The sequence below is a fragment of the Artemia franciscana genome, chromosome 2, assembly GCF_032884065.1.
Source record: "Artemia franciscana chromosome 2, ASM3288406v1, whole genome shotgun sequence".
Lineage (NCBI taxonomy): Eukaryota > Metazoa > Arthropoda > Branchiopoda > Anostraca > Artemiidae > Artemia > Artemia franciscana.
Window position 1 is genome coordinate 15,677,243 of NC_088864.1, and position 12,322 is coordinate 15,689,564.

At 35.0% G+C, this 12,322-nt stretch overlaps 1 protein-coding gene across 2 annotated transcripts in view; it reads right to left on the minus strand.

Annotated features, from left to right (window-relative positions):
* Positions 1-12,322, minus strand: part of LOC136037822 (protein Fe65 homolog) — a 190,539-nt gene that overhangs the window by 135,186 nt on the left and 43,031 nt on the right. For both annotated transcript variants that reach the window (XM_065720661.1, XM_065720670.1), the window contains exons 3-4: positions 10,130-10,255; positions 8,599-8,664 (exon numbers count right to left, since the gene is read on the minus strand). In XM_065720661.1, coding sequence (XP_065576733.1) covers positions 8,599-8,664; positions 10,130-10,255 — 192 coding nt within the window. The remainder of the gene's footprint in view (positions 1-8,598; positions 8,665-10,129; positions 10,256-12,322) is intronic.

Below are 12,322 nucleotides of genomic sequence, written 5' to 3' on the forward strand. Positions count from 1 at the left end.
TGGTATCGGAATCATACAGTCGTTTCTAAATTTGACATCGTTGATGCGCCCTCGCGATTGAAACATTGATCTAAAGATATATGTCTTAAAACTCGGCAAATGATTGGTGTTTTTGACCCTCTTTGGCCATTTTTTGACTGAGGCAATTTAATTATGTTGTATGTTGTTATGCTGCTATGTTATTTATTTTGTTATGTTTTTTCTTTTTTTGTGTGTTTGCTCCACAGTTTAATGTACTTTGTGGGTTATAAATAAATTATTATTATTATTATTGATTATTATAGTGTGCCCAGACAAATTGTTACAATGTTTTTGAAAGTATCTTGTCGTACAGCAAAAAAAAATACTAAATGTTAACTGTTTTCAATGACATTATTTCCGCACTCACTGAGGACTGACTCTTATTGACATTCAATGCTAATGTGCTTTCAAGTGCAGATAGAAATAGCTGAAAGCTTTTAAATTGTTTCAAGTGACCTGCATAAGATTAGACATGGCAAAACGATAGGCCAATAGTTTTTTTCTTAATAAAATAAAATGAGAGAATTCTTGCATTATGATTTCCGAATGTGTCATATTCAAGACATATTTGGTTCTGCAACCAAAAAAAAAGACAGCTAAGCGATTTTCGGATTATTTCCAGTGGTACGTAGACAATCAGACTGACACACTGATGAACACCTTAATGTGTGCCTTTTCCCCCACCAATACAATAAGATGTTCCTTATACTGCGATTCCTTGTGCTCGCATTAATCTAGATAGCCTACGATTCCATGCTAATATTAAATCTAGTTAACAATTTAATATGAAACGATTTAGCAGTAAACTTTTAGTTCCATCATGAGAAATAAGTAAAATAGAACAAGTTTTTTTTTAACCGAAAGTAAGGAGCGACAATAGAACTCAAAACGAACAGAAATTACCCCGTATATGAAAGGGGCCGTTCCCTCCTCAACACCCCGCTTTTTATGCTAAAGTTTTTTACTTTTTCAAAAGGTAGAGTTGAAAGAAAGGCTCGAACTTTAGTGTAAAGAGCGGGGCGTTGAGGAGGGAACAGCACCTTTCATATACAGAGTAATTTCTGTTCCTTTTAAGCTTTAATGTCGGTCCTTACTTTCAGTTTTAAAAAAAAACTTGTTTTTTTTATTTAATTTCTGAACGTTTTTGAATTAATGCATGTTTTGATTTTGGCTCTCCGCACATAACGAAATTTGCATTTTTTTTTTTTTTTTTTTTTTTTTTTTTTTTTTTTTTTTTTTTTTTTTTTTTTTTTTTTGACTAAACGGCTTTCTCATAGTTTTGATCGGACGATTTTGAGAAAAAAAAAGGACTGGGGAAGGAGGCCTTAGTGCCCTCCAATTTTTTGGTTACTTAAAAAGGCAACTAGAAATTTTAATTTTGTACGAATATTTTTATTAGAGAAAAATATACATAACTTACGAATTAACTTACGTAAAGAACTTCTATAATCGTGTGTCTTTACTACGAATATGAGAGAGTTCCCCCCCCTCGTCAATGCCTCGTTATTTACACTAAAGCTTAAATATTTTCCCCATTCTTTAAGAATGAACCCTGAATCACAAAGGCCGTAGAATAAATAGTTGAAATTACTAAAAAATACTTTAGCGTAGAGAGCGAGGTATTAGGAGGAGGTGAAAGCCTCATATGCGTAATAACTTCTGTTCGTTTTAAATTTTAATGCTGCCCTTGCTTTCAGTTGAAAAAACTTTTCCATATTTATTTTTTCATCGTTTTTTAAATAATGCTAGGAAACCCTACACCCCCTTCATGGAAATTTTCTTCCTCCATTACAAATTCCTCCATGGAAAGATCCCCAACGTAACCCCATCCCCTCAACCCCAAACTTCCAACCAAAAAAAAATCCCCCTGAAAACGTTGGTACACTTCCCAATAACCATTACTATATGCAAACACTGGTCAAACTTCGTAACTTGCAGCCCCTCCCATAGAGACTGTGGGGGAGTAAGTCGTCGCCAAAGACATAGTTATTAGGTTTTTCGACTATATTGAATAAAATGGCTATCTCAGAATTATGATCCGGTGACTTTGGAAAAAAATGAGCGTAGGGGGGGGCCTAGACGCCCTCCAATTTTTTTGGTCATTTAAAAAGGGCATCAGAACTTTTAGTTTCCGTTAGAATGAACCCTCTCGCGACATTCTAGGACCACTGGGTCGATACGATCATCCCTGAAAAACAAAAAAAATAAACACACATCCGTTATTTGTCTTCTGGCCAAAAGAAATTATAAAATTCCACATTTTTTGTAGACAGAAGCTTGAAACTTCTACAGTAGGGTTCTCTGATACGCTGAATCTGATGGTGTGATTTTCAATAAGATTCCATGACTTTTCAGGGGTAATTTTCTCAGGGTTCATAACTTTTGATAGGTAAGACTAAAATTGATGAAACTTATACATCTAAAATTGGCATTAAAATGCAATTCTATTGGTATCAAAACTCCACTTTTTGGAGTTTCGGTTACTATTGAGCCGGGTTGATCCTTACTACAGTTCGTTACCACGAACTGTTTGATCTGAATTATTATCATACTTCCTTTACTTGCCATATTGAGAACAGCTCGTGTAATCCCATAATATTTCCGATACTGAGCTTTCTTTTAGAAACTAGTGGTTTCTTTTATTTCTATCAGACAAGAATAAATTCAAATAACAGAACCACCAGTGTTTGATATTTTTATTTGTGTCTCAGGACTACAGATAAGTTTACCAAAAACAAAACACTGTTTCCAGAATACAGAAATCGATAATATAATATAACCCGTTATAAAAAAAAATGGGGACGAATTAATTTTCTGATACGGAAAATAACGTTTCAAACCAAAGCACAGAACAATATAATAAGTTATAATTCAACCATTTTTGCCTTTCACAGGGGTGTGGGCAAGCAGCCTCATGTGCTGTGGCTGGCACGGGGCCAGCATTTTTTAAAGGCAGTTGTGTTAGTCACTTTCTAGGTCACATATAATTCTTTAAGGAGAGAGAGAGGGACCAGACCAAATTAGCGACGAGCACTGCCATACTTAGAAAAAGTCCTATCTCCAGCCTACTTTGCAGACAAATGTCTCTGTCGGTCATAATTATATGCAGATTTGTAGAGCTTATACTTTCTTGATGTTTTAATAATAATTGTGAACTTAATTATAATTAGCATTAATTAATGATTAATTATAATTAACAATATACAATAACTAACAAATTTAATTAATTATAACAATTATAATTAATTATAATTTGATTATAACGTTCGTAACGTTACTTTTAATTTCACAATTTAAGTTTAAAACTATAGATTATACCAATAATGATTCAAAGATGTTTTTAAGTCTTCTTCCAAAACTTAAGATTTCTTTAATTCCTATCAACAAAGCTCAAATTCTATTTACAAAATTGTTGCTATTTAATATTTATATCTTGCCCCAGAAATACAGATCAGCATATTGAGAACCGAAAGAACGTTATAAAAATACAGAAATATAAAGTACAATGCGATGCATGGTAAAGAAAAAAAAGAATCCATTTCCGATTCCAAATATATCGCCAAAACCAAAAAAGAGGATTCCATGCCCTTTATCCTTAAGACGAAGAGGAAGAGGAAGAACAAAACAACTCCAATGCCTACAGAATAGCCGTGCGGAATTTTTGAATCGTTAAATTTTTTAAAACATTTTTTTTATTGGGATTATAGAGTAAAGGTGAAGCTTAGACGAAAAAAAAATTATTGCTTTGCAACCTACGCAACATATTTTTACAAAATCAGCTCAAATAAATCTTATGACTCAACTTTATAGCTCAAATAAGAGTCAGAGTCATAAAGTTTTCTTATTTTTATAAAATTTTGAAAAACTAAAGCTTTACTGAAAATGCAAAACAGTACATGATTTTTTTTTTTTTTTAACAGAAACATAAGGCCTTTAGGAGGTTTCTCACTCACTGAAAATACAAGACAATATATGATTTTTAAATAAAAAAAAGCAAAACATAAAACGCTTTAAGATGGTTCCCACAGTAAAGAAAAATCAAGTATTTTAAGTTTTTTATGTAATTTGAATTCGGGTAATTGGCACAACTTACATATTACTCTTTCATAAACAAATCGGGGGTCAAACTGTCCGGGTTAGAGCCTATCGAAAGCTCCATAAATATTTCTTTTATTTGCTAGAGGTAGGGCGACTGCTATATACTATTGTGTGTATCCAAGTTGTCTTCTGACATGAAACTCTTGGTTGAAAATAAGCATAGCCATTTATCAAGAGCAAGGAATATCTTCTTTTTCCATTTATTAAAAATGAGAGATCAAGACTAAGTTTAAGATATCAACTTCCTGAAATTGCCAATAAATATAAAATATTTGATTTAATAAGTGAGTCATCATAACTTTATACATATAAAAAGAAATTGAAAGAGATAGTTTTTTCTGCCTACAGTAGCGGGGACTGAATGTAAAGTGATTTATCTATAAATTAGTTTATAAGTCCCATCCGTGTCTCCATGAGTCGATTTTTTTTTTCGCTTCTTATCTCTCTCACTCTCTTTCTCTATGTACTCTGTGTGAGTTATTGAGGTGTAATTCCTTCTTCTTTTTTCTCTCTCTATTGTTAAAGGAGACAAAACGAGTAGTTTTATGTATATCGTTTCTTGTTCAATAAAATCAAGTCTAAGTCAAATCTTCTGACGTGATATTGTCAAAAAATTAAATAATCTTGCACACACTATTTTCTAAGCACTAAGGTTTTAAAATCTTACTCAGATTCTAGATCAAATTAATGAAAATTAAATACAGATTAAAAGTTTGGGATGTCATATCAGAAGACAACTCGGAAACACACGGTAGCATATAGTAGTCACCCTATCTTGCATTGGTTCTTATATTGGATTGTTTAAAACCAACAAGTACGATTTATCTTTTTTTTTTACCCGTTTTTCTCTTTTCCATAGCTATGTATTTTCTCATCTTTTTATGGATGTGTTGATTTTTCTAAGCTATTTGCTTTTCCTTTTTTTTGTTCTTATTTTCCTGTGGATGTGAAGCTGAAATATTCGAATTTTTATTATTATTTGAACAAAGTTTTTTTTTCTTTCAAAGTTTATCGCCTTATTTAAAGGCCTCCCTCTTTACACCCTCCCAGGAAGTTCTCATATCCTTTAAATCTTTATTTATGACATCCTCCCATCCCAGATGAGGAAGACCTGCTTTCCGTTTAGCCCCAGACTGTTGGCTAAAAAGGACAATCTTCGGCAATCTGTCATCCTTCATCCGCAGAAGGTAGCCTAGCCATCTCAACCTTTCTTTCATCATAGCCGTAGAAAACGAGATTGAACCACATTTTTCGCACAACCTACATTTTGAAATACGGTCAGTCAACCGGGTACCCAGAAAAATCCGTAGGCAATTTCTCTGGAAAATATCTAGTAAATTTTCATCCGCTTTGCGGAGCGCCCATGCTTCAGAGCCATATTTCGTATCTAAGCATTCCTAAGCATTCTCATCATTCGAACCTAAAATCAGGGTTCCCCAAAATTACAAAACATTAGACTGGGTAAGCACCATGGGCCCGATTGACGAATATGAATCACACACTGGGGAATCGCTTGCAAATCTTGTCAGGGGCCAAAAAGAATGGTTTAGTTGTCGTTGAGCAAGAGCTCCCAATGAAGCACCAGAAGTGGAGTTATACAGTCAATACCAGAAAAAACTACGAGGTTTGAACCCCTCCCCCACCCAAAATCCTCGGCCTTCTCGTGAAAACGTAAAAAAACAGCTTATATAAAAATAGACAAAATCCTGGATGCTCCCTTGATTCTAGGGTTGTCTTCCAATGGTGAATTCTCCATAAGACAAGTTTTCCTTGGGGGTCAGTTTTGCAGAAGCAATTTTTCCCTGGGGGAGTTATCCTAGCACCGGCAGAAGTGGGTCACGGTGTTTTTTTACCAAAGCTAACATTAGAACCACGCCTTCATTAATTTTTTCCATTTTCTGGCAGCAACACGACACCTCAAACAACAATTGTTTTTATATCTTTAGTTTTATTTTTCTGGCAAACATTTCATTTTCTGGGTAAACGTAGATTATATTGCCAGATGTAAGAAACTTGATAATGATGTGGGACTCTCATGGGGTCATTCAAGTTAAGAACAAGATCTAAGAGCTAATATGGCACTTATGACGAGGCCGGACGAGCCAAGAGCACATATGGTTTAAGCTCTAGCAAAATTCTAAGAATCAATAGATTGATTTAAAAGGAAAATCGGAGGCATAATGCCAGTCAGGATTTAAAATAAGAGCTCTGAGTCCCGAGGTCCTTCTCAATATCAAATTCATTAAGATCCAACCACCCAATCGTAAGTTATAAATACCTCTTTTTTCTAATTTTTCCTCTACCTTCAGCCCCCCAGATGGTCGAATCGGGGAAAACAACTTTATTCAGTCAATTTGTGCAGCACCCGGACACGCCTACCAATTTTCATCGTCCTAGCACGTCCAGAAGCACCAAACTCGCCAAAGCACTGAACCCCACCCCCTAACTCCCCCAAAGAGAGTGGATCCAGTACGGTTACGTCAATCACGTATCTACGACATTTGCTTATTCTATCCACCAAGTTTCATCCCGATTTCTCTATTCTAAGGGTTTTCCAAGATTTCCAGTTTCCCCCTCCAACCCCCCCCCCCCCCCCAATGTCAAGAGATCTGGTCGGGATTTGAAATAAAAGCTCTGAGACGTGACTTCCTTCTAAATTTCAAATTTCATTAAGATCCAGTCACCCGTTTTTAATTTAGAAATACCTCAATTTTTCTAATTTTTCCAAATCTACACACCCCAACTCCTCCAAAGTGAACAGATCCGTTCAATTTATGTCAATCACGTATCTATAACTTCTGCTTATTCATCCCATCAAGTTTCATCGCGATCTCTCCACTCTAAGCGTTTTCCAAGATTTCTGTTTCCCCCCTCCAACCCCCTATGTCCCCAGATCCGATTCGAGTTGAAAATGGAGCATCTGAGACATAAGATCCTTCTATATATCAAGTTTCATTAAGATCCGATCAGCCATTCATAAAATAAAGATACCTCAATTTTCACGTTTTCCAAGATTTCCGGTTTTCCCCTTGAACTCCCCACAATGTCGCCGGATCTAGTCGGGGTTTAAAATAAGAGCTCTAAAGCACAATATCCTTCTAAATATCAAATTTCATTAAGATCTGATCACCCGTTCGTAAGTTACAAATACCTCATTTTTCTAATTTTTCCGAATTAGTTCCTCCTCCCCCCCCCCAACTCCACCAAAGAGAGCGGATCCAGTCCGGTTATATCAGTCAGGTATCTTGGACATGTTTTTATTCTTCCCACCAAGTTTCATCCTATCTCTCCGCTTTGTGTGTTTTCCAAGATTTCCGGCCCCCTCCCCCAATGATGCTGGATCTGGTCGGGATTTAAAATAAGAGATTTGAGTTACGAGGTCCTTCTAAATATGAAATTTCATAAAGATCTGATCACTCCTTCGTAAGTTAAAAATACCTCATTTTTTCTAATTTTTCAGAATTAACCCCCCCCCCCCAACTCCCCCAAATAGAGCCGATCCGTTCCAGTTATGTCAATCACGCATCTAGGACTTCTGCTTATTTTTCCCACCAATTTTCATCCCGATCCCTCCACTCTAAGCGTTTTCCAAGATTTTAGGTCCCCCCCCCCCCTCCAACTCCCCCAAATGTCACCAGATCCGGTCAAGATTTATAAAAGCTCTGAGACACGATATCCTTCTAAATATCAAATTCATTACGATTCGATCACCAGTTCGTAAGTTAAAAATACCTCAGTTTTTCTTTTTTTCCGATTTAACCGTTCCCCCACTCCCCCCCCCCCCCAGATGGTCGAATCAGGGAAACGACAATTTCTAATATAATCTTGTCGGGTTCCTGATACGCCTGCCAAATTTCATCGTCCTAGCTTACCTGGAAGTGCCTAAAGTAGCAAAACCGAGACCTACAGACCAACAGAATTTACAATCGCTATACATCACTTGGTAGATACCAAGTGCCATAACAACTTTTCCACAGGGCACATACCACAAAGTTTGCCCTAAAACTTCACCTTAGGGGCTTTAAAATAGTTTTTAAAAACAAAATATTTGTAATTTTCACCCACGTATTTGCAAAGTAACTAAAAAAATTCAATAATTTAGTCAGTGAAATATTTTGTGTTCCTACACAATCAATATTTATTACATTTCGTAAATTCGTCTTAAAATAAAACCCTTTACTTTTTCAAAAATTTACGCCACAGAGATCTTTTACTATTGGTTAAACTTAGTTGACTTTCCTGGAAAAGTTGAAGAATAAAGTTTAATTTCTTTACTACTATAATAAAGCAGACTAAGTCACATGAGGAATGATTTTTTTTTTTTAATTTCTGAACGATTCTACTATTGACATCGTGGGAGCCCGCATTAGGGTCTGAAAAAAAACTGAATCTTTCCTTGTATTTACAATATCAGAATGCAGGTTTCTGCTAGTCCTTAAGCAAAGATACTGTTAAAAAAACAAAACTTTTAGGACTCACCTGTCATTAAATCCTAAAGAGAGTTCATAGGCTAAACTATTTCTGACATTGTCATTAACATTTATCCTGAAAATAAAAAGATATTGAACAAAGGCATTACAGAAAATGGAATAGCATAGTAAAAGTGTGACAAATAGAGCCAGAAGTAAAATTTATATAAATGCCCTTGCAACTTCAAGCATTTCCAGAGAACCCATTCAGACCCAGCTTTTTGTTATTTAGCAAACAATTTTGTCAATTGGGACATAATGAATTTCGCAAGTGCGGACAGAAAGCACCCATATGCTCCTAACCAGAAAGCACCCTACCTAGATACCTTATCCCAACGTATCAGAGACAACGCTCTTGCGCTGCCATAAGAAAAAAGACATGTGCCTTCAAGGTGTTATTTTTCATTAATACCTTTTTTTCCCCTCTTGCTTCTCGATGTTGTCTTAGAAACATGGGATGTGGTTCATTCACTTGGAGATTGAAAGTTCTAGTTTCCTTTTTAAGTTCCGAAAGTGATTAGAGGGCAATCAGTCCCATTCCCGCGCCATATTTTTCTAAGAGCCCCCTCTGTGGTCACCCAAGACATCCAATCAAAGTTTTCGATAGCCGTTTTGTTCAAAATAGACGCAAGGTCAAACAAATACACGCTGAAGGATGATAAGATTCTCAGAGCCCCTGGCGAGGGGTCGTAAATAATGCCAATGGTTTAAGGGTAGATTTTGGAAATGGAAAAGATGGGCATGCTTTGATCTTGGGTTTTTAAACTTTCAGAGATCGTTCTCTGGGCCAAGAGGATCATATATTTTGTTGGGAAATAGAAAGAAGGTTTTAAGAGAGATCAAAAATGGGCAAAAAATATTTTTGTCCTCAATTTTTGCACATGGCGTCTTCTATTTTTTCAACATCCCCCCTCAAGAATCCCCCAAAGTTTTAACTTGTTCCACTGCCAAAAAAGCGTTCGTTTTTAGAAAAATATGCCTTTTTCTTTAATCTAATCACTTTCGACGATTATTAAGCTTCTATGATCGCACCTTCTATACAAAGTGGCCGGAAAAAATTACAATCCAGCGAAGATAAGTTAAACCCAAAGTATTAATTTGTGTAGGGCATTACTACGAGAATAACAGCTATTTTACATGTGTTTAATTTAAACAAAAAAAAATAAAAGTGTCTCAAATATATGAGAGACAAACTTTTTTTACAAATAAGTTCTAATTCTTTCGAAATTTTCGATATTAAAGAACTGCTATTTCGCATCAAAAGAACGAAAAACACCATTTCCACAATAAAAATGAAGCTGCGCTGAAGATGGTGGTCTATCTAGGGTAATTTCTTTAGTTGTTGCATTTTGTGTGAAACTTTTACAGATCCGAAATTTTTCGTTATATTTTTTCGGCCAAGAATATGCTAGTAGCCTGATTACAATATGAATCCAAAGCACGAGTCTTGAAAAAGATATGGATCCAACAAATGACCAGTGATAAAAAAAGGATTGTTGTTTTTCCTTTTAAGATAATAAAAAAAATGAACGATAACTTACTGATTATTTTCTTTGTCAGCTATTACTGGTCCCGTGTCAACATCAACACCCATGGACGAAACGTCCATTTTGGCGTATATTCGTCGACTTCTGGCAGTTGTAATCTCGGACTGAGACGTCCTCATCCTAGAAAAGAATGGTGGTTCAAAATGAGCAATTTTCATTTTGATCCGACACTATTTTTGTGGAATTTCAGGCTATTTTACCAAATTCCCCATAGCTTTACTTTGGCAATAAACATTTGTCATTACGATTAATCATAAAAACAGTTTCCATTGCGGAATCAGCTTAAAATGGCGATTCTTCCTCAATTAACATTTTTTTTACACCAAGGATTTTAAATGTTTAGTTATTAAGAGCTAGAGTTCGTAATTTACTAGGTTACGTCTGTCGCTACAACCATGATTGGTGCAAAAGCTTAAAATTCAACACATATTTCCAGAAGTGTAACTAGCTAAACAATCTTGGAGGGAGAGAGCTATTGATTTTGCTTGACCCTGCTCACTTGAAGAAGTACCATTTCCCATTCGTGAAACCTCTGGTTGCTTCATACAGCCTTTCTCCATTAATGACTTGTCCCCCTACTGGATAAATTGCAAAATAATGAATTAAGAATTACTTTGAAGGAAGGGAATTCGAAACCTTTAAGCCAATACCAAAAGCTTAGGTGGATTTTCTGCTAAAAAAAAAAGCCAATCCCATCAGCATGTTCACTCAGGGAAATGAAGCAAATTCCAAAGAAATGAAGAAAATTCTATTTCGATTCTAGTGTTAATTCACCATGTGAAAAAAAACAGAAGAAATTTTAGCTAGAAAAAAAAAGTTAGTTCGTGGTTTGACATTTAGATAAGAAAACAAGTTAATTTTCAAAAAAAAATTAATAATAAACTGTAAGCATCTTCGTTTTTAAAAATTGATGGCTACAAATACCTGTAAATTTTTTCGTTTCTATTTCTCAAAAAGCTATAAAAGCAAGTTTTTCTCAACAGCAACTAAATCAAAATTATTATTTTTTCATATTGACCAATTTTAAATATATTTTACTATTAGAAAAAAAAGTCGAAAACAAAAGAATCCATCAAAAGCAATTCGCATCTGTCAAGATTATTTTCAGAGATTCAGAAAAAAAAATTAGTAATAGTTTTCAAATACTATAGATGAAAAACATTTTTAGCATTGAATATTTCATCTTTTTATACAAGAAAAAAGGTGTTTGATTCGTCCAGCCCCCTCCGCCTTTGTCCCTAACTTTAGCCAGGTATAAGGACCCTTATTGCTGACGTTTGGTCTTCGAGCACATCCTTAAGAAAAAGAGCTTCACCTCCCATTCCAGGTCTTTCAGTCCAATCCTTAATAATACGATTGGATGTATCCCCGAATTGTATCTACAAAAGAGCTTCACCTCTTCCCATCCCTGACCTTTCTGTCCCATCCTTAAAAATGTGATCGGATGAATCCCCAAATTATATCCCCGATAGAGCTTCACCTCTTCCCCTACCGACTTTTCAGTCCCATCCTTAATAATGGGATTGGATGTATCCCCAAATTAAGGACTTAGTCGTAGCTTACATACAAGCTACGAACAAGAAAAACTTAGAGGTTCCTTATTCCTCTTCAATTCACTCTTCTTATAATATAATGTATTTATTTATAAGACTTATTTTCATGGTTTAAAGTGTTTAAACAATCGTGAAACTCCTAGTTTGAATACAGTCTAAGCTCCCTTCCAAACCAGATAATGCAGTATATCCATCATGGACAATCTTAAATATTAAAAGAGCAGAAATGATATGATACGATGTATTTATTAACAACAATCTACATACAAGAATCAATTTGATTCACACAAAACCAAACGTTTCACGTGTTGTGAATCAGGTAAAAAAACACATACATATAACATCACTGAATTCACTATAACAAAAAAAAAGAATTTAAAAAAAAATAAAAATACTAATTAATAATAATAACAATACTCCAGAGGTTGCAATTACATACTATGTCCATACTGTGGGATCACACTCACCAACCAACAAAAATTACAACTTAATTTTTACTAATATCATCTTCATATCAGAAAACTTAATACTTAGGATTGTTTCACTGCCATTTTAGCGCTTAGATATAATTTAGACAGTAATGTGGCACTTGTTTTGAATCCAAAATGGCAGTATAGAAACTACTCTAAACCTT